The sequence below is a fragment of the Nothobranchius furzeri genome, chromosome 5 (genome assembly GCF_043380555.1).
Source record: "Nothobranchius furzeri strain GRZ-AD chromosome 5, NfurGRZ-RIMD1, whole genome shotgun sequence".
NCBI classification, from domain to species: Eukaryota; Metazoa; Chordata; class Actinopteri; order Cyprinodontiformes; family Nothobranchiidae; genus Nothobranchius; species Nothobranchius furzeri.
In genome coordinates this window covers 14,247,880-14,269,153 of record NC_091745.1, presented here as the reverse complement: position 1 = coordinate 14,269,153, position 21,274 = coordinate 14,247,880, and the positions used below count along the sequence as shown (strand labels likewise).

Below are 21,274 nucleotides of genomic sequence, written 5' to 3'. Positions count from 1 at the left end.
TCTTCCTGCTGATTCGCCACATCGAAATGGAGCCGTACGAGTTGTTAAAAGAGCCCTTCAAATATTGGCAAAGACTCTTCACTCAGTTACAGCGAGTTCCAAACAACCCTACAAATTGTGGCAAATCTCACAAATGAGCGTCCAATTGGTGCAAGGACACAAAGCCGAGAGGATTGCATAGAGTACGTGACACCCAACTCTCTCCTCCTCGGCCGAGCTTCTCAGAGTGGGGTTTTTTAAAACCTTTGACTTTTCCACGTATCCCTACAGTCGACTAAGGAAAATGCAAGAAACCGTGACACAGTTCTGGAAGAATTGGAGCCAGCTTGCTGGTCCTAACCTCTTTGTGAGAAACAAGTGGCACACTTTCCACAGAAATGTTGCAGTTTGTCTGGCTAAGTGACCAAAATGCACTAAGAGGGCAGTTCAAGCTTGGACGAGTCGTTGGAGTAAATCCAGACAGTAAAGGCGTTGTGAGGGATGTTAAAGTTCAAGTCTCTCCTAGCTGCTGCACCCCCATCATAAGGCACGTGAAACGAAGACGAATTCAAGGAAAAGGAGGAAAGGACGTCCAATCCATTGTCCTGCACAGAGATGTCCGAACGCTCATCGTCCTGTTGCCAGTTGAAGAACAAACAGAACATTGAATCCAAATGAATAATCACCAAACAGACGATCCTCCCATGGATATTACGGAAGGATCGAGTGGGAGGTGTCAAGTCAAGCTTGGATTTTTTTCAGTGTAGGAACCATCTTCAGCAGAAGGGGTTCCTTAGGGACAATAAAGGTGATGCACCACTCTCTGAGAGGTAACTTTATCAGAGAGCATGGTGTTCTGAGTCAGTCATTCAGAAAGTCTGTTCAGAACTAAATACATCTACCAATATCAGAGAGGCAGCCGGTAAGATACATTTATAACACGTGCTGGTTGTGTATGGACTTTGCTGCTGGTTAAATAAGAAACTGTTGACCTGATTGTTTGTTTGCCTAGGCGTGGCCCAAACAAATGGGATTCTGGGTGATTTGTTTGGGTTCACCATAACATTGTGGTTATTTGCCAAGTAGTAAGATAATTACTCTGTTTCTTTATTTATAGAATCACAAAATGCTTGTAGCAAATGGTTTTTGGTGGGTTTCTTAATATTTCATGTGGTGATAAATCTGGTTTGTCTATTTTTGGGTTCTGTGAATACTTAGATTTCAGTAGTAGATGTATTATTGATATTATTGATAATTATTTCATGTTAACGCTGTATAAAGTTAATGCTATAACTAATGATGTAAAACTAATTTAAGGGTATATGTTTTCTTGTTTGAAGGTTTTTTTCACCTGACCTGAGCTGAGCTGCCCAGCTGAAAAATAAACATAAAAGCAAAAAGTAAAGCATCGTTTCAGTCTCTGAGTAAAATCCAGTTCCTCAACTCTGGGTGGATGTTTATCCCTCTCAAGTGGGAAGGCACAAAAGAGTGCAGGACTTGACAATGTGCAAAGATGATCACATACTTTAAAGCCATTCTATGCAACTTTTTCATCATTTTAAATCACTTCCTTGAACCAGTAGGTGCTAAAATGAACCTTTTCAAGGTTAATGAAATGCCACTCTGACCCCACTCCCCTCTGTGGCCTGAATACTGCATTTGCAACTTCGGAGTGCTGGTCAAGTCCTTGCTGGACTTAGTAAAGTGAACCTGACAGGCTTCCAGCACATTTCCTGCAAGTTCTAGATCATTAACACGGCTGATTTGTCTGATTTAGTGATGAATCGCTCCTGTAGAAACAGTGAAGGCTGGGAGACATTACAGCTGTTGGATTAAGATGTTAAAAAGATGAACGCACAGCGAGGAGATATGTTTCCCTTCTGCTTTGGCTCACAGACACCAGGGGTGCTAAGAGCAAGTCAAGTTGCAAAGTATCTTCGTCTTCGTCTTCCTCCGCTTATCCGGGTCCGGGTCGCGGGGGCAGCATCCCAATTAGGGAGCTCCAGGCCGTCCTCTCCCCGGCCTTGTCCACCAGCTCCTCCGGCAGGACCCCAAGGCGTTCCCGGACCATATTGGAGATGTAACCTCTCCAACGTGTCCTGGGTCGACCCGGGGGCCTTCTGCCGGCAGGACATGCCCGAAACACCTCCCCGGGGAGGCGTCCAGGAGGCATCCTGACCAGATGCCCAAACCACCTCAACTGGCTCCTTTCGATCCGGAGGAGCAGCGGTTCTACTCCGAGTCCCTCCCGAATGTCCGAGCTCCTCACCCTATCTCTAAGGCTGAGCCCGGCCACCCTACGGAGGAAACTCATTTCGGCCGCTTGTATCCGCGATCTCGTTCTTTCGGTCATTACCCAAAGCTCATGACCATAGGTGAGGATTGGGACGTAGATCGACCGGTAAATCGAGAGCCTGGCTTTCTGGCTCAGCTCCCTCTTCCCCACGACAGATCGGCTCAGCGTCCGCATCACTGCAGACGCCGAACCAATCCGCCTGTCGATCTCCCGATCCCTCCTACCCTCACTCGTGAACAAGACCCCGAGATACTTAAACTCCTCCACTTGAGGTAGGACCTCTCCCCCGACCCGGAGGTGGCAAGCCACCCTTTTCCGGTCGAGAACCATGGTCTCAGATTTGGAGGTGCTGATCCTCATCCCAGCCGTTTCACATTCGGCCGCGAACCTACCCAGCAAGAGCTGAAGGTCAGAGCTGGATGAAGCTAGGAGGACCACATCATCCGCAAAAAGTAGAGACGAGATTCTCCTGCCACCAAACTCGACACACTCCACACCACGGCTGCGTCTAGAAATTCTGTCCATAAAAGTGATGAACAGAACCGGTGACAAAGGGCAGCCCTGGTGGAGTCCAACCCTCACTGGGAACAGGTCCGACTTACTACCGGCTATGCGGACCAAACTCACGCTCCTCTGGTAAAGGGACTGAATGGCCCTTAACAGAAAGCCACCCACCCCATACTCCTGGAGCGTCCCCCACAGGGTGCCCCTGGGGACACGGTCATAAGCCTTCTCCAAATCCACAAAACACATGTGGATTGGTTGGGCAAACTCCCATGCCCCCTCCATCACCCTTGCAAGGGTATAGAGCTGGTCCACAGTTCCACGGCCAGGACGAAAACCACATTGCTCCTCCTCTATCTGAGATTCAACTATCGATCGGACCCTCCTCTCCAGTACCTTGGCGTAGACCTTTCCAGGGAGGCTGAGGAGTGTGATCCCCCTATAGTTGGAACACACCCTCAGGTCACCCTTCTTAAAGATGGGGACCACCACCCCGGTCTGCCACTCCCTAGGAACTGCCCCCGATGACCACGCAATGTTGTAGAGACGTGTCAACCATGACAGCCCTACAACATCCATAGCCTTGAGATACCCAGGACGAACCTCATCCGCCCCCGGGGCTCCGCCGCTGTGTAGTTGTTTGACTACCTCAGCAACTTCTGCCCCCGAGATCGGACAGTCCATCCCCAGGCCTCCCAGCTCTGGTTCCTCCTCGGAATGCGCATTGGTGGGATTGAGGAGCTCCTCAAAGTATTCCTTCCACCGTCCGACTATAGCCTCAGTTGACGTCAGCAGCTCCCCATCCCCACTGTAAACAGTGTGAGCGAGTTGCTGCCTTCCTCTCCTGAGGCGCCGGACAGTTTGCCAGAACCTCTTTGGAGCCGATCGATAGTCTTTCTCCATGGCCTCACCAAACTCCTCCCACGCCCGAGATTTTGCCTCGGCAACTGCCACTGCTGCACCCCGCTTGGCTATCCGGTACCTGTCTGCTGCCTCCGGAGACCCACAGACCAGCCACGCCCTGTAGGCCTCCTTCTTCAGCCTGATGGCTCCCCGAACCTCTGGTGTCCACCAGCGGGTACGGGGGTTGCCACCACGACTGGCACCGGCCACCTTACGACCACAGCTAGCAACAGCCGCCTCGACAATCGCAGAGTGGAACAAGGCCCACTCGGACTCAATGTCCCCCACTGCTCTCGGGACGTGGTCAAAGCTCTGCCGGAGGTGGGAGTTGAAGACCGTCTTGACAGGTTCTTCTGCCAGGCGTTCCCAGCAGACCCTCACTATGCGTTTGGGTCTGCCAGGTCTACGCGGCATGTTCCCTTGCCATCTGATCCAACTCACCACCAGGTGGTGATCAGTTGACAGCTCCGCCCCTCTCTTCACTCGGTTGTCCAAAACATACGGCCGCAGGTCAGATGATACGACTACAAAATCTATCATCGACCTGTGACCTAGGCTGCCCTGGTACCAAGTGTACTGGTGGGCATCCTTATGTTCGAACATGGTGTTCTTTATGGCCAAACTGCGGCTTGCACAGAAGTCCAATAACAAAACACCGCTCGAGTTCAGATTAGGTGGGCCGTTCCTCCCAATCACACCCCTCCAGGTCAAGCTGTCATTGCCCACGTGAGCATTGAAGTCCCCCAGCAGGACAATGGAGTCCCCTGATGGAGCACTATCTAGCACTCGTCCCAGGGACTCCAAAAAGGGTGGGTACTCTGAACTGATATTTGGCCCATAAGCACAAACAACAGTCAGGACCCGTTCCCCGACCCGAAGGCGCAAGGAAGCTACCCTCTTGTCCCCCGGGGTAAACCCCAACACACAGGCAGAGAGTCTCGGGGCTAACAAAAAGCCAACCCCAGCCCTCCGCCTCTCACCCGGAGCAACTCCAGCAAAGTAGAGTGTCCAACCCCTCTCCAGGTCCCGGGTTCCAGAGCCAATGCAATGTGTCGAGGTGAGTCCGACTATATCTAGCCGGTACCGCTCAACCTCTGCCACAAGCTCCGGCTCCTTCCCCGCCAGCGAGGTGACGTTCCATGTCCCAAAAACTAGTTTTCTTGTCCGGGGATTGGACCGCCAAGGCTCCCGCCTTGGTCTGCCACCCGATTCGCATTGCACCGGACCCTTCATGTTCCTCCTGCGGGTGGTGGGTCCACAGTTGGACGAGCCCATGTATCCGGTTCGGGCTGGGCCCGGCCGGGCCCCATGGGCGAAAGCCCGGCCACCAGGCGCTCGCTCACGGGCCCCAACCCCAGGCCTGGCTCCAGGGTGGGACCCCGGTAACCCTCCGGGCCGGGTACTCCGACTCTTCGTTTTAACCGCCATGAAAGATCCTTTGAACCGTTCTTTGTCTCACCCTTCACCTAAGACCAATTTGTCATGGGAGACCCTACCAGGGGCACTAAGTGCCCCAGACAACATAGCTCCTAGGATCATTAGGGCACTCAAACTCCTCCACCACAATAAGGTGACGGTTCAAGGAGGTGCAAAGTATTAAAAATATAATAAATCTTCTACAGAAGGATTTAACACTTTCATTCATTGAGCTGATAAGTCCAATCAGAACGTTTTAACTGGATCTGACCGCGGTGAGCTCTGACTGCACTGGTCATAAAAGTCATCGGCCCATCGATCGGCTCGGCAGATCCACTAATGAAGTCACCAAGGGCCCAACCAGCAGGAACTGTCAACATATTCCTTATTAGATTAATATGCAGCTGTGCTGAGCATCATTAATTATACAGTTACACTTTGGCTGCTCACTTATTCACGGCTGCCCTTTCTCTCTCTCTCTGTGTGTGTGTGTGTGTGTGTGTGTGTGTGTGTGTGTGTGTGTGTGTGTGTGTGTGTGTGTGTGTGTGTGTGTGTGTGTGTGTGTGTGTGTGTGTGTGTGTGTGTGTGTGTGTGTTTGTGTTCAGATCAGACGCAGGAGGCCCACGCCGGCCACCCTCTTCAGAGTAGCCGACCAACCATCTCCTGAGGACGATCAGTCCACTCATCAGGTAAAGGTGAAGTCACAAAGCTTTTTTACTTCTAAGTGTCTGTGGGTTTGTTTTCATCCATCTTCCATCCTTCTTCCCCCCTCTCTAGTAAACACACCTGTTTTCTGCTGTCATGTTGTCCCTTTTCCCACCTGATCCGATGAAAAACATCAAATAATTTCTTGTTTTAATGTTTCCTTCCATCTGAAGATCACAGTTTATGAATGTAGTTCCTGCTGATAAAACGGGAAATGGTACATTTTCACATTTGTTGATTTCTTAATACTATAATGGAGAAGTGTTATTAGAAGAGACTAAAGTAAAATGTTGTTTTCTACTACCTTGCAGTGGGTAGTGGGAGAGAACGGAGTGCTCAAACCAAAACGAGTGAATCCAAACGTGTATCAGCCTCCATCACTCAAAGGTTGGTGTGAACGGCGCTCATTCTGCAGGTGGATGATGTGTGGATGGTGATTTATCCTCGTGTTAAACTCCTCTCCTAGTTTACCTTGCTTCGACGCAGGCTTTGTCCTTGCTTTCAAACGCAGGCTGACAGAAAAAAGTGCATGTGACAGATGGGTGGATATGCATTATAGCGTTATACCTTCTGCATGTGCACTTGTTTTTCTGCTTTTATGTGTTTTTGTGTAACAGAGAGAAACAGATTAGACTGCGACAGCTGTGAGTGTGAGTCTTGAAAAGTCGGGATCATCCAGGATTACAGTCAGTTTTGTATTCAGCTGTGGCACAAGTGCACACGGGCATGAACATGCATATTACACATGCATCGTTTCATTTAGTCATTGCTGCATCCAAACAATAAAAGGTGTTTTACAGTTGTTTCATCTACAGAGGGTTATAGGGGGCTTTAATGTGTCATCAGATGATCTAAGCAGCCAGGAAGCTTTGCTCCTGCACCAGAAAATCTGCCCTTTGTCAGCTCAGATGCAGAGAGCAGACTCAGGAAGATTCCAGTTGTGTAACTCATCTTAGTTGAGCTAAAAAAAAAAACGCAGCAGTGTATCAGTGCGATTCCGAGGGCGTGGAAGAACGCTGAAGAGAGAAGGTGACCTAAAAGAGGAGAGGCAGGGAGAGGTGAGATAAAATCACAGGAGGGACAGAAAGAGCCAAGAGGAGGACAGATTATTAGAGGAAAGAGCAAATCAACAGATGGGGAAAAGACGTGAGAACAGAAAATGGAAGAAGCTCTGCAGCAAGAAGCAGCTTGGAGAACCATTTTCTTGCTTTTTGCCTGTCAGCGTGTTACCTTTTTATGGGGCTCCGATTGTAAACATCAAAAAGCTTTGCTTGACATTTAGGTTTTAAAAATTTGATGTTAAATATTTTGAATCAAACTTAAATTCATCAAAATATTTTGAATTTAACCTGAAAATTCCAAGAAATTTTGAAGAACAAAAATCAAATATAGAAACACTTATTCTAAAGTAAGATTTGAAAAGCAAAATCTAAATAAAACGTTGCTGTTGTAACCTACATTTTTAGCTAAAGGGTACATTCAGACAGCTATAAGCTGCAAATAGCCTTCCAAAAAAAAGCAGGGTGAAGAGATCCCCTATCTGACATCTCAGAGTCCTTTTGATACTGAGTGTCTGTTTAACCCTCATTTGTCAAAGTCCAGAGAGAAGCCCCACAGGATTAACGATAAGAGATTCAGGGTGGAACAGGCTCACACAGTCAGTCCTACATCAGACAGAGGACGCCCTCACCCTGGTTTTGCAACAGTCTGGTGTTGCATGTAATCAAACAACAAGAAGTGTCGATATCAGACAAAAACATATTAAAGGGGACGAATAATCTAAACTAGGGATGGGCGATATGGCCTAAAATAAATATCATGATATACTGAGGATTTCACCTCGATAACGATAACTGGACTATAACTACGGGTATGTGCAGAAACGAAAGTTGTCCACTAGATGGGGTTCCATTGAGCCACATTTTATGTGACTCAAGGTGGTACAGCTTCTTAAAGGGACATGAACATTGCCAACCTACACACATCTTTTAATCTTTACATTTTCAAATTTATTGACATGGGGAAAATTGTCTCGATATAAGTCAGAAATTTTGATAGCGATAAATTTTCGATTTATTGCCCAGCCCTAATCTAAACCAACATTTTCTTGTTTGTGAATAAAACAGCTCGGGTGGTCAAAAGTAGCACGCAAAAATCAAAGCCGCGTGTGACCTACTTTTTATGTAAATTAGAAAATTTAAAAATGACAGAGAAAAAACTTTTTTTTTTGAGAAACCTCTCATAAAAATGTCACAATGTGGAGCCCTTCCTCCTCCAATCTGCAGTCGCCAGTGTCTGAGGCCTTCTGGTTTAAACCAACCAATCAGCAAGCAGCTCATTAGCATATTCATGTCCTGGCCAAGTGGGAGGGGTAAACGGCTCTTTTCACAGCAAGGCTCATTTAGAATGGCCTGTATCAGGGCTCCGGCTGGGGCAGATGAAAGTCAAAAGATAATTTCTTATCCTTCTTATAGTTTCAAAGCAGAGTTTTAGATTGCTGAAGAACGGCATTCTTTGTCCCCGTTAAGAGTTCAGTGACATGACCTGAGTGTGTTGGACTTGAATTGGAATTTTTAGATTTAAAACCATATAGTAAAAATTGTTAACAGAATCTTTATTATAATTACAAGATGGATTCAAGATTTTATTCAAAATATTTAACCTCGTTACCTGGATTTGTACTAGGACAAACAAAGCTGAAAAAGTGACTAAAACTCTTGATGTTTATTTATGAGGAGCCAAATGTGGCTAAATGCGTTTGTTAAAATGTAATGGCTAGATTTTACAATTGGAGCCCCACAGTAAAAGCTTCCAGCTGCCTGGCGTAGTTTTAGTCAAAGCTGATAGTGTTGAAGCCTGGTAAACCCAAAACAACCCTCTATCCCTGTGTCCTTCTCCCCGCGTGTCTGTGTGTGTGTAGCTGTGCAGAAGATGGCTGAAGCGCATATGCAGAAACTAGGTGTGTATCCTTTGGAAGACCCGTGTGAAGGGGAGGAGGATGAGGACCACTGGCAGGGGGAGGAGGGGGAGGAAGAATCTCCCACCACAGCTGCTGGTGAGATGGAGACAACTACAGCAGCGATGTGACAGAAATCTCAAACACTATTTCTGTTTACTCATGTGACATTTTATTATTTTAAATGGTCTCATTTTTAAAATGAAAAGTAAAGAACAAACCAACATTTATTATTTGTGTTTTGCTGCCAAATTTTCTTTTAGCATCTTTAACAGAGGCTTCATGTTTAAATAATTTTAATTTGTGTCTGGTTCTAACAAAACGTGCATATTTTAGCAACATTCAAAGTCCTGCATTTTTCCATCAACTATGTTGTTTTGTGTGCTTCCTGCTTCGTAAATGAGGCGAGACTTGACACACAATATAGAAAATAGACCCTTGAAACATGTTTAGACGATGCTCTCCTCTCCCTTTGTGACTAGTTTTTATTTTCCAAAAGTTGTTTGTTAAGCTTGGGTAAGTAACGCCATTTTCTTGTACTATCTGACCCTGTTCTATATGCTACAAAGTGGGTAATCTTTTATCATTTAAATTTCCCCCAAGTTCCTCCCCTGGCTCAATCAGAACAAACCATTTACTGGAGCCGTCGACCAACAGAGCTGCGTATCCACAAGTGGGAGCTGTCGGTCAACGAGAATGCTTCCCTGTTCCCAGCATGCATTGTGAGGCGATGCATCCACCACAGTCATAGAAATGAATATATAGACTCCCCAGCAGGCACTGGAGACTGTATCAGCATTGCTGCCATTTTGGATTAGTCAGTCTCCTTATTGTCCAAACCCAACTGGAGGCAACACAGAGTGAGCAACTTGCCCGTTTTTTGTGCAGCCTACGATTGCAACAACCGGCGTTCTATTGAAAACAGATCACATGGGAGAACTATTGACTTTTTTAGCCTACCTGTTGAGATTTTATATTTTAATTTGTTTTAATTTATTTTGTTCAAATACATTTTTAATTGAACTATCATGCCACGTGTCTGATTTTGTGAAAAAGCATAATAAAATGTGTTTAGTTGAGTAAGCACCTTCCTCAGTAGAAATAAGTGCACTGGAGGCATCCAATGAATCCAAGATGGCGACCAGTCACTCCAGAAGCTCCAATAGGCAGCACCAATCCACGGGTTGTCTACGTATATGATGTCTGTTACCCCAATCAGCTTAGTCCACCAACCTAGCTTCAGTGCTAACTCGACCTGCACTGGATTAATATTGGGCTGGAAAATTCAAGCTAACTGTAGGAGGGAGGGGAAGAAAAGGGGAATCATATTTTTGGGGCTAAGTGATTACCGTTCAAGTATTCTCTACATCAGATAATTGTTTTAGTTTTTTGTAGCATTAGCAGGTGTGCTACCATCACAAGGGCTTAATTCTTGCAGGTTTTAGACATTTCCCTGTTTTAACACTGCACATTTTATTAAAACGAGTAATTAGCAGCTCCTGCAGAACCCAGAAAAAGCTGAGGAGATAATTTAGCAGTTAAAGCCAGTTGTGTCTGAGCAGGAACATCAAAAAACGTGCAGCCACAGTGGCCCTCCATTAGCGCTAAGGCTAATTGTGTGCTATGAAGCGTGGCTTTCAGTTCCTTCAAAAAGGGGGTGGGGGAGCAGAAGCTGGAGCTAGCTGTTCAAATCTCAAATTCTTCTCCTCCTCTCCTTGATGGCATCAAACTACGGACCTCATCTTAAAGTGCTAAACTTTTTTTAATTGGTTACGACAGAAAATAAGGTCAGCTCTCCAGATTATAAATTTAATTAAAACAACCCTGAACACATATTTTTAAATTAATTTAGCAAAACAAATGTTCTTTTAGATTAATTTAGAGTTTGACTGTAATTAAATTCTAACCATTTACAAGCTCAAGTTCAATTCAGTTATTGGGAGCCCAAGTTACGCCCGTCTACTTCCGGACCATGGGTCCCCGGAACAACAAAAACATGAATGCAAGTCAACGGGGCTAAAAACGCTATTTTCTAATTCTGCTTGTTATGTGCCATGTATTTCACATATGATGTCTGTGAATTTTAAAGACACATTTTGATACCAAGAACACACTTATTTTCAAATTTGGGGGAAAAAGCTATTTTAAGTTTTGTGTGAAAATGAGTCCAGGACTACAAATGTGCATCACAAAAGGGACGTCATCGAATCGAACACGGAGAAAAACAGAGGGAAACTGCTGTAAGTTCAGCAAACTTCAAATCCTTCCCAAAGGAGGAAAGAACCACCATAAATCTGGCCATGTGGTAAGTAGCAGCTACGCTAGGGGAGAAGAGATTCTGTGGTGACGTAGTCATGCTAATTACAAACATTTAACAAGCTGATAAATCTTAAAATACATGACTGGCGTGGTCAGAACACCTATCATTACTTTTTATTTAAATTGCAGTACAACATATCTGTGATCCAGGGCGAAAGGCTGAGCGGATTAGAAAATACCCATTTTAGCCCCATTGACTTGCATTCATTTGTTCGTTGGGACCCATGAGCCGACCAGAAAAGGAGGAGACTTAGGCTACCTATTGGAAGAAGTAGCACACCTAGGTGATGCAACTGAATTACGGGAGTTTTGAACAAAAGAAAAGTGGGGAGTGAGGTTATTTATTTGCCAGTTTAGCTTGGTTCAAGCTGGTGAACTTGTTGGAGGTTTTAACACACTTCATCATGGAGAGCAGTATTTACAAAAGTTAAGTGTTTGCTAGCCTATGAGTATTAGCATATATTCTACCTGCTGCTGTTCACCGACATAAAAAAGTTGCAGACGTTGCCAGAATTCACTCCGCTGGACTTATAACATTATGTGAGAAACAGTGTTCACTTTATACTGAGTCCGGATCCCTACCAGTTTTTGTCACTGATGGGATCACCGGGTTCAGATGCTACTCACACAGGATGAGACAAGAGGTCTCTTAAAGGCAACGTTCATCATACAAAAAAAATAATGTAATTTTAATACTTTATCCTACACTGGAACAATATTAATATAACACAATTATCTTGATATTCACTGCAGTGAACTGTACTGCACATCCTCCAAGGTGAAATTCAGGATTATCAATACTAAATACCGTAAGTAATATTAACACATCACAATTATTATTTCCGGTCCATCACCGTATGCCCGTCTTCCTCGTGAAATAAATAAACGTTAATCTTACCCAGTAAAACATGTTTGCTGCAAATCCTGAAATATTTTGAGGGCTGCTGGTCTGTTTGACTGATTGCTGCGATTCATTCCTGTTTTCGGTATCCATCAAAGTTATTTAAAAAAAAGACTAATTGAGTTTACACTCTTGTCTTTTCGTGCAGCAAACCACAGGGTGGGCCATTTATATGGATACACCTTAATAAAATGGTTGGTGATTCAACGTCCAGTTTGTGGCACACTAGTATATGTGAGGGGGCAACCTTTCAAGATGGGTGGTGACCATGGTGGCCATTTAGAAGTCGGCCATCTTGGATCCAACTTTTGTGTTTTCAATAGGAAGAGGGTCATGTGACACATCTAACTTATTGGTAATTTCACAAGAAAAGCAATGCTGTGCTTGGTTTTAATGTAACTTCGTTTTTTCTTGAGTTATTTACAAGTTTCTGACCACTGATAAAATGTGTTCAGTGGATTGGCAATGCAACCCTCTTCTCCCACTCTTCACACACTGATGGCAACACCACAGGAGAAATGCCAGCACAGGCTTCCAGTATCCGTAGTTTCAGGTGCTTCACATCTCGTATCTTCACACCTTAGACAATTGCTTTCAGAGGGCCCCAAAGATAAAAGTCTAAGAGGATCAGATCGGGAGACCTTGGGGACCATTCAACTGGCCCACAATGACCAATCCACTTTACAGGAATGCTCGGACCGGACACCCATAATGTGGTGGTGCACCATCTTGCTAGAAAAACTCAGGGAACATGCAATCTTCAGTGTATAAAGAGGGAAGCACATCATCATGTAGTCATTTCAAATATCCAGTGGCCTTGAGGTTTCCATTGATGAAGAATGGCCCCACTATCTTTGTACCCTGTAAACCACACCATACCATCACATTTTTGTTCTAACAGTCTTGGAGGGATCCATCCAATGTGGGTTAGTGTCAGACCAATAGCAGTGGTTTTGTTTGTTAACTTCACCATTCACATAAAAGTTTGCCTCATCACTGAACAAAATCTTCTGTGTGAACTGAGGGTCCTGTTCCAATTTTTGTTTTGCCCATTCTGCAAATTCTGTGCACTGATCTCGGTCATCCTTGTTGAGATGCTGCAGTAGCTGGTGTTTGTAAGGGTGCCATTTGTGAGTAGCTAATATCCGCCCAAAGGGATGTTCGACTGATGCCACTCTCCAGTGGCATGCGGCGAGTGCTACGCTGTGGACTCTTGCTGTATGAAGCTAGGACAGCCACTGATGTTTCTTCATTAGTGATAGTTTTTATGCGTCCACATTTTGGCAAATCCAACACTGAACCAGTTTCACAAAACTTAGCAAGCAGTCTGCTCACTGTAGCATGGGGGATGGGTGGTCTTGTATGGTGTCTTGCATAGAAATCTGCTGCAATGACCCGGTTACTGTGTTCACCAGAAATCAACACAATTTGTGAACAAAGAGAAACTTGTAAATAACTCATGAAAGAATAAAGTTACATTCAAACCAAGCACACCATTGTTTTTCTTGTGAAATTACCAATAAGTTAGATGCGTCACATGACCCTCTTCCTATTGAAAAAAACAAAAGTTGGATCAAGATGGCCGACTCCAAAATGGCCACCATGGTCACCACCCATCTTGAAAAGTTTGCCCCCTGACATATACTAATGGGCCACAAACAGGACGTTACTATCACCAACCATTCCCATTTTATTAAGGTGTATCCAAATAAACGGCCCACCCTGTATTAACCCTCTGGAGGCAGGCGTTGCAGATTTGCAACGTTAAAACCTACCTACCTGGTTTCTCCACATACAGATTTCATGAGCATTTTTTAACTCAGAAGTACCTCTGAAGGACTTAGTTGTTCATCCTTTTCTCAAAACTTATTTTGAGCCTGAGTGGGTTAATATTTTATGTGAAATCGATAAAATAAAAGTGATAAAAGGTTACAAACAGGCTTCTTTTGACTGACTTCAGTGAAGTTTCAACCTGTGTTAACAGTCTTTCTACCGTCCGTAATGGTTAAGCGGTCTCATGAGCGACGTGATGTCACATGCAAAGGGTCAATAGCTGTGCCAAGTTGCTGAATATTGTCTGCCATCTGCCCTGAACAGTGAAAATCCAGGTTTCATCCGTGAACAGAACACCAGACGTCTTTGAATGTGAGCATTTGCCCACTCAAGTCAGTTACAGCAATAAACTGCAGTCAGGTCCAGCCCCCGAAGAGGATGAAAAGCATGCAGATGAGCTTCCCTGAGACGGTTTCTGACAGTGCAGAAATTCTTTGGTTGTGCAAACCGATTGTTGCTGCAGCTGTCCAGGTGGCTGGTCTCAGATGATCATGGAGGTGAACATGCATGTGAAGCCCCTGGGCTGGTGTGGTCACATGTGATCTTTGGTTGTGAGGCTGGTTGGAAGTGTGCCACATTCTTCAAAATGTCTTTGGAGACAGCTTGTATTAGAGAAATTAACATTCAATTAACGGGCAACCGCTCTGGTAGACATTCCTGCAGTCAGCATGACAACAGTACGCTCCCTCAAACGTCTGTGCTGTGAGATCAGACTGCTAATCTCAGAATGACCTTTAATTATGTCTGGTCTAAGGTCCACATGTCCAATATTCATGCTGTCAAATCAGCACCTTGATATGCCACACCTGTGAAGTGGGACGGATTATCTTAGCGAAGATGAAGTGCTCACATAGATTTAGAACACTATTTGAGAATGTTGGGTCTTTTGTGTATGTAGAAATCAGGGATTAGGGAATTCTGATTTGCCAAAAATCTCCAGTTCTCCCTAGCAACCAAATATGATTGGCTGTTTACTTGCAGTTCAAGGGGTTTTCTCCAGCATCCCAGGGGTGAAACAATACATTTTATTTGAGGGCGCCTTTCTCAAGCCCAAGGTCACCTTACAAAGATAAAAACAAAAACAGAGAGCTATTTAGTCTGTTAAGGGAAAGTCACTGTTTAATGAGAGATGGCTGGTGAAAATGATGTGAAATAGTTCAGCGTGCATGCACACCATTTAACTAAACTAACACAATTATATACTTGTGGTGGCTCCCCCTTGACGTGACAGGAAAAAAAAAAATATATATATATATATATATATATATATATATATATATATATACACACACACATATATACAGTGGTGTGAAAAACTATTTGCCCCCTTCTTGATTTCTTATGCTTTTGCATGTTTGTCACACAAAATGTTTCTGATCATCAAACACATTTAACTGTTAGTCAAAGATAATACAAGTAAACACAATGTAGTGTTGAAATGATGGTTTTTATTATTTAGGGAGAGAACAAAATCCAAACCTACATTGCCCTGTGTGAAAGAGTAATTGCCCCCTGAACCTAATAACTGGTTGGGCCTCCCTTAGCAGCAATAACTGCAATCAGGCGTTTGCGTTAACTTGCTACGAGTCTTTTACAGCGCTCTGGAGGAATTTTGGCCCACTCATCTTTGCAGAATTGTTGTAATTCAGCTTTATTTGAGGGTTTTCAAACATGAACCACATTTTTAAGGCCATGCCATAGCATCTCAATAGGATTCAGGTCAGGACTTTGACTAGGCCACTCCAAAGTCTTCATTTTGTTGTTCTTCAGCCTTTCAGAGGTGGATTTGCTGGTGTGTTTTGGGTCATTGTCCTGCTGCAGCACCCAAGATCGCTTCAGCTTTAGTTGATGAACAGATGGCCGGACATTCTCCTTCAGGATGTCTTGGTAGACAGTAGAATTCATGGTTCCATTTATCACAGCAAGCCTTCCAGTTCCTGAAGCAGCAAAACAACCCCAGACCATCACATTACCACCACCATATTTTACTGTTGGTATGATGTTCTTTGTCTGAAATGCTGTTACTTCTACGCCAGATGCAACGGGACATTTGCCTTCCAAAAAGTTCAACTTTTGTCTCATCAGTCCACAAGGTATTTTCCCAAAAGTCTTTGCAATCACCGAGATGTTTCGGAGCAAAATTGAGACGAGCCCTAATGTTCTCTTTGCTTAACAGTGGTTTGCGTCTTGGAAATCTGCCATGCAGGCCATTTTTGCCCAGTCTCTTTCTTATGGTGGAGTCGTGAACACTGACCTTAATTGAGGCAAGTGAGGCCTGCAGTTCTCTAGAAGTTGTCCTGGGGTCTTTTGTGACCTCTCGGATGAGTTGTCTCTGCGTTCTTGGGGTAACTTTGGTCGGCCGCCCACTCCTGGGATGGTTCACCATTGTTCCATGTTGTTGCCATTTGTGGATGATGGCTCTCACTGTGGTTCACTGGAGTCCCAAAGCTTTAGAAATGGCTTTATAACCTTTACCAGACTGATAGATCTCACTTACTTTTGTTCTCATTTGTTCTTGAATTTCTTTGGATCTTGGCATGATGTCTAGCTTTTGAGGTGCTTTTGGTCTACTTCTCTGTGTCAGGCAGCTCACATTTAAGTGATTTCTTGATTGAAACAGGTGTGGCAGTAATCAGGCTTGGGGGTGGCTACAGAAATTGAACTCAGGTGTGAAACACCACAGTTGGGTTATTTTTTAACAAGGGGGGCAATTACTTTATCACACAGGGCAATGTACGTTTGGATTTTGTTCTCTCCCTAAATAATAAAAACCATCATTTCAAAGCTGCATTTTGTGTTTACTTGTGTTATCTTTGACTAACGATTAAATGTGTTTGATGATCAGAAACATTTTGTGTGACAAACATGCAAAAGAATAAGAAATCAGGAAGGGGGCAAATAGTTTTTCACACCACTGTTTTTAACCACTGTCCTAATGGGTGCGACCCCTTTAGAAAAGTTGACCATTGAGCAGGGTTGATGGTTTATCCCTTGGGTCCACGTGGCAGGGGTGAGGTGGTGCTCACTCCTCACCCCTGCCACGTGGACCCAAAGGATAAACCATCAACCCTGCTCAATGGTCAACTTTTCTAAAGGGGTCGCACCCATTAGGACAGTGGGAAGGTTAAAAATACAATAAAGTTGAGAAACCACACGCAAGTTCTCACAGCCTCAGCCACATCGACAAATATATTTGAGCGGTGCTTCCTGTTTTTGCTGATCATCCTTCAGTCCACCATGTGTAAAATTCGCAGACATGTTTTGGGATTTGTGGCTTCACTTTACATCTGGGGGCCTGTTATTACCAGTGAAGGTCAGCAAGGAATCACGTTTGTGGCCCACCAGGACTTCACCTGGTCGATTTTGGCCTGCTTGCTGACAAGTTTGGGCTCATCCAGCTTAGATGACTTTCTAGGAGGTCTTTGTTGGCTTGTTGGTTATCTCTCACAAACTGGTGCAGCGAGATCTATAAGGTCTTTCAATGTCAGAATTATAATTTGAGAAAAGCTAACCTGTGAAGCTCTGATTTCCCCTGAAAAACAAAGATTAAAAATGGCTGTGATGAATGCACTTCTGGGTTTCTAATGCTAAGTTGTATTTCCTCAGATCATCAAGAAACAGCAACCACAGAACATTTTCCCAGCATGACAGCGATGACCAACAAGACTGAAACACCAAAGGAGGAAGATGAGGAGGACGAAGAAGAAGATGACAAGGAGGAGAACAAACTGGAAAAGAACCGCCGGGAGTGTAACTGAAAGAGAAAGGGGGAGAGAGGGAGAACATTGGGAGGGATTTTATAAGAAAAAAGTGGAGTTAAATCATGAAGTTCAAAGAAATGGTTCAACGTGATGAGTCAAACTGAAGGATAGATTTCATCAACAGTCACGTCCTGCTTCACCTCTAATGGGTCTGCTGGCATTAAAGGAGAGGACAAGGAGGTAGTCAGTCAGATCTTATGAGCAGGTGAGGAGAGATCCACCACCAGAGCAGAGAACAGACGCCCTTTGGCCTCAGTGACTCCTTTTTTCTAATGAGAGCCACTGGGTCAATGTCAGCATGTCCTCCCTTCACTTTTATTCTGCAGCTCGGAGTTAAAAAGGCTGAAAACGTTCTCGGGTACAAATCAAGACTCACAGCATCTATTATATAACCTGTTTGGAAGCACTTAAAGGTCTTAAAACATGTGGCATGTGTTCTGAAATCAGGGCCTGCGTCATTGTACTGACCATCCCTATGTGTATGCTGCCATCTAGTGGTGAAACAAAACGCCACCACTGCAGCCATCTTTTCGTATCTCTTGTACTCATCTAGTTGTATTGACTACTTTAATTCCTGTCCTTTCTATTGCCACATCTCTTTAGCAGCAGCTTCTAAATGTGTTAATTTATCGATCAGATCACTGTAAGATGTGAAGCATTTTGTGGAAACTGTCCTTGAAGATTGAACCCAAAGACATTAAACTAGATCATCTGGGAAGTCCAAAAACACACCGTGAGCTTGCCAACCCTTGAAAGTTTTATTCTTGCAACACAGTAGAGTTTTCTTATAGATCTATATATTTTTATCTGAATTTTATCCTTGAAAAGTAAAACTACTTTGACATTTCAAATACATCCTTATTACACATTTGTTACACATTTGAATCAGAATTTGTATCCTTCAGTGGAAAATGAGTTCATTTCAAATATAATTTTCACTCTCAAAACCCCATTTACTCTTTTATGTCGTCTACTTTTGATAGTTCCCCTATGATGAGTTTATTATGGACCTGCTGGAATAACTATTTTTCCACAAAAGACTCACGGGTCCACGTGTGACACAAAGAGCCTGAAAACAAACTGGATTCTGGAGCAAAATCGTCTCCAAACACAAACATCGTGCACTGTTTTATTACTCGAGTGACTCAGCTATAATTAAAGTCACTGTAACTTATAATGATTTGTTTCCAGTGAGATGCCAAACCTGATGTGCAAACATTTCCAGTTGTGCCGCAGAGTGAATGCATTTGCTGTTTGCTTCATCTGGGCTGATATTTGTACATAAATTTCTGATTTGTTTTCTACCTGTAACCTGCCTGGATGAGCAGTAGGCTGTGTGTTGAGACCATTACTGCCCCCCCCCCCCCCCCCTCTCTCCATCCATCTCTATTGAACATTTTCTGCTCCTGGATCAGAGGGAAATCACACAAAAAGACTTGTTGGAAGTTACTTATGTTGTCTTTGTTTCTCTTAGTTTCTGTTCTCATATTTCTTAATGTTTTGTGATTGGTTTTAAACGAATAATTCTATGATATCAAAATAAATTTCTTTTCTTCCTTCGGCTGGGTTCATGTGTGTTGTTTGTGCATGAGTAAATTAATTTAAGTACATTTTTTAGTCCACATGAAGGGTGCCAGTTTAAATTTCTTCACAATATTGTTAACCTTCCTAAACAGCGCTTTTAATAACGTATTTACACTCCATAGATTTACAGGGATTTCATTGGATCATCAAGATTATCAGCTCCTCTAAATCCGAGACCATGGTCTTGAGTCATAAAGGGGTAGAATGCCTTTTCTAGGTAGAAAGAAAGAAAGAAAACAATCTTTTATATAGCGCCTCTCAAGATAAAAATCTTGAGGCGCTTCACAAAAAAATTAAAATATGAAAAAGACTTCAAAGAAATTGTTAAAAATATGTTTAAAATTAGAGAAAATAATTTTGCTGAAAAATAATAATGCGTCTGCAGTGATGCGGGCGTGGTGTCGTGGTGAAGAGAGAGCTGAGCCAGAAGGATTTACGGGTCGATATACATTCCTACCCTCACCTATGGTCACGAGCTCTGGGCAGTGGCAGAGAGAACAAGGTCACGGATACAAGCAGCCAAAATGAGCTTTCTACGCAGGATGTCTAGGCTCTTCCTTAGAGAGTGGGTGAGTAGCTCAGTAATCCGGGAGGGTATCGGAGTAGACCCGCTGCTCCTCCACATCGAGAGGAACCAGGTGAGGTGGCTCGGGTGTCTAGGATGCCTCCCACCTCGCTGGTGAGGTTTTCCGGGCACGTCCAACCAGGAGAAGGCCTAGAAGAAAGACCCAGACACTCTTTTATCTTGACTAGTTGTCTAAATTTAATTCTGACCCCATGATGTTCGCTTGTGTTATTTTTTAACCCAAAATTTATTCTTAAGAGTTTTTTTTGTATGACGTTTCAGTCAGTGCGTTTGAGTTAATGTGTCTTTGAATATCCGGTTAAACCTTCAAAATAAACCTGAAATAGAAATACGAGGGCTAATCTTGTCACGACTTCCTCAAAGTATTGTAGCGAAACATCTTGACAAAATATTTTATCTTCGATATCCCGGAAGTCCTGCTAGTTGATGATGTTGCGCTGAATCAAGTGAGTTTAAACACTAAATTAGCGTTATGAAGACATTTGAAGAAGATTTAATTATAACGCTAATCTAGCTTTCATGGCGTAAGCTTTGATATTTTCCACTTGAGGTATAAAGTTTTTCATTTACCTTTAATCGTGCTTTAGCGGCTAGCGACTCGGACTGAACTTAAAGAAGGTTGCTAGCCAGCGTGAAGCTAAAAGGGTTAGTAGGGTGAGTGTTTATCAGTTTGTTTGTTACAATTTGATCTGTACGTGCTGAGAAAGTCATATGAGTTTAACCAGCTATTCCGAAGAACAGTTGTACGTTTTTATATGATTGGGAACTTGCTAACAGATACCGTTTCTTGCGGTGTGTTTGTTTTTAGCAGAAGTGGCCAGCCGTGAGTCATGGGACCAAATAAATCAGAATTTCTCATCGTCAACATATTGTAATTTCACACGGAAGCGAACAAGTCTGAGGGCATTTCCCAGACTCAGCGAGTCACCGTCAAGCAGGTCTAGTCGAAAGTGAAACCAAACCAGGCTTGTCTGGATCTCTTAAAACAGTATCTTCGTGATTCTAAACAAAAATGCTGTTGCTGTTCTGCTCGATCAAACCCAGATGTCTGTGTAACCAGAACATTTTCATGATCCAGAACAACAACACGTTTCCTGAATGTGTCACACAAAGTTTTACATGTAGCCACTGCAGCACGTGTTGTCATCTGAACGGTTTTGTTAATATTCTTGGTGTTATTGTATACAATACGAATATGAAGCACAGTTATACTAAAATGTTGTATCCCGTATCTCCTCCCAACAATAAGAATCACTGCTTTTTTAAACCAAACTTCCCAAAACGTGTTTAGGAAATAACAAATTTATATGTAAATGTTTAAATATAAATTTAGACCTCAATGGTGACAACACATTTTGATTTTTATTGATTTTCGTCGTCTTCCTCCGCTTATCCGGGTCCGGGTCGCGGGGGCAGCATCCCAACTAGGGAGCTCCAGGCCGTCCTCTCCCCGGCCTTGTCCACCAGCTCCTCCGGCAGGACCCCAAGGCGTTCCCGGACCAGATTGGAGATGTAACCTCTCCAACGTGTC

The 21,274-nt window shown here is 43.8% G+C and overlaps 2 protein-coding genes across 10 annotated transcripts in view; both read left to right on the top strand.

Annotated features, from left to right (window-relative positions):
• ppp1r1b (protein phosphatase 1, regulatory (inhibitor) subunit 1B) overlaps positions 1 to 17,724 on the top strand; it is a 53,473-nt gene extending 35,749 nt beyond the window's left edge. For 2 of the 6 annotated variants that reach the window (XM_015948894.3, XM_015948892.3), the window contains 4 exons: positions 5,704 to 5,787; positions 6,115 to 6,190; positions 8,724 to 8,858; positions 17,419 to 17,724. In XM_015948894.3, coding sequence (XP_015804380.3) covers positions 5,704 to 5,787; positions 6,115 to 6,190; positions 8,724 to 8,858; positions 17,419 to 17,570 — 447 coding nt within the window. In that variant the 3' untranslated portion in view covers positions 17,571 to 17,724. Of the gene's footprint in view, positions 1 to 5,703; positions 5,794 to 6,114; positions 6,191 to 8,723; positions 8,859 to 17,418 lie in introns of all 6 variants that reach the window. The other 4 variants (XM_015948893.3, XM_015948891.3, XM_015948896.3 and 1 more) reach the window with 3 other exon arrangements.
• Positions 17,725 to 20,098: 2,374 nt separating this feature from the next.
• stard3 (StAR related lipid transfer domain containing 3) overlaps positions 20,099 to 21,274 on the top strand; it is a 29,873-nt gene continuing 28,697 nt past the window's right edge. For 2 of the 4 annotated variants that reach the window (XM_054740272.2, XM_054740268.2), the window contains exon 1: positions 20,258 to 20,397. The gene's annotated coding sequence lies outside the window, so the exon portion shown is untranslated. Of the gene's footprint in view, positions 20,190 to 20,250; positions 20,398 to 21,274 lie in introns of those variants that run through there. The other 2 variants (XM_054740269.2, XM_054740271.2) reach the window with 2 other exon arrangements.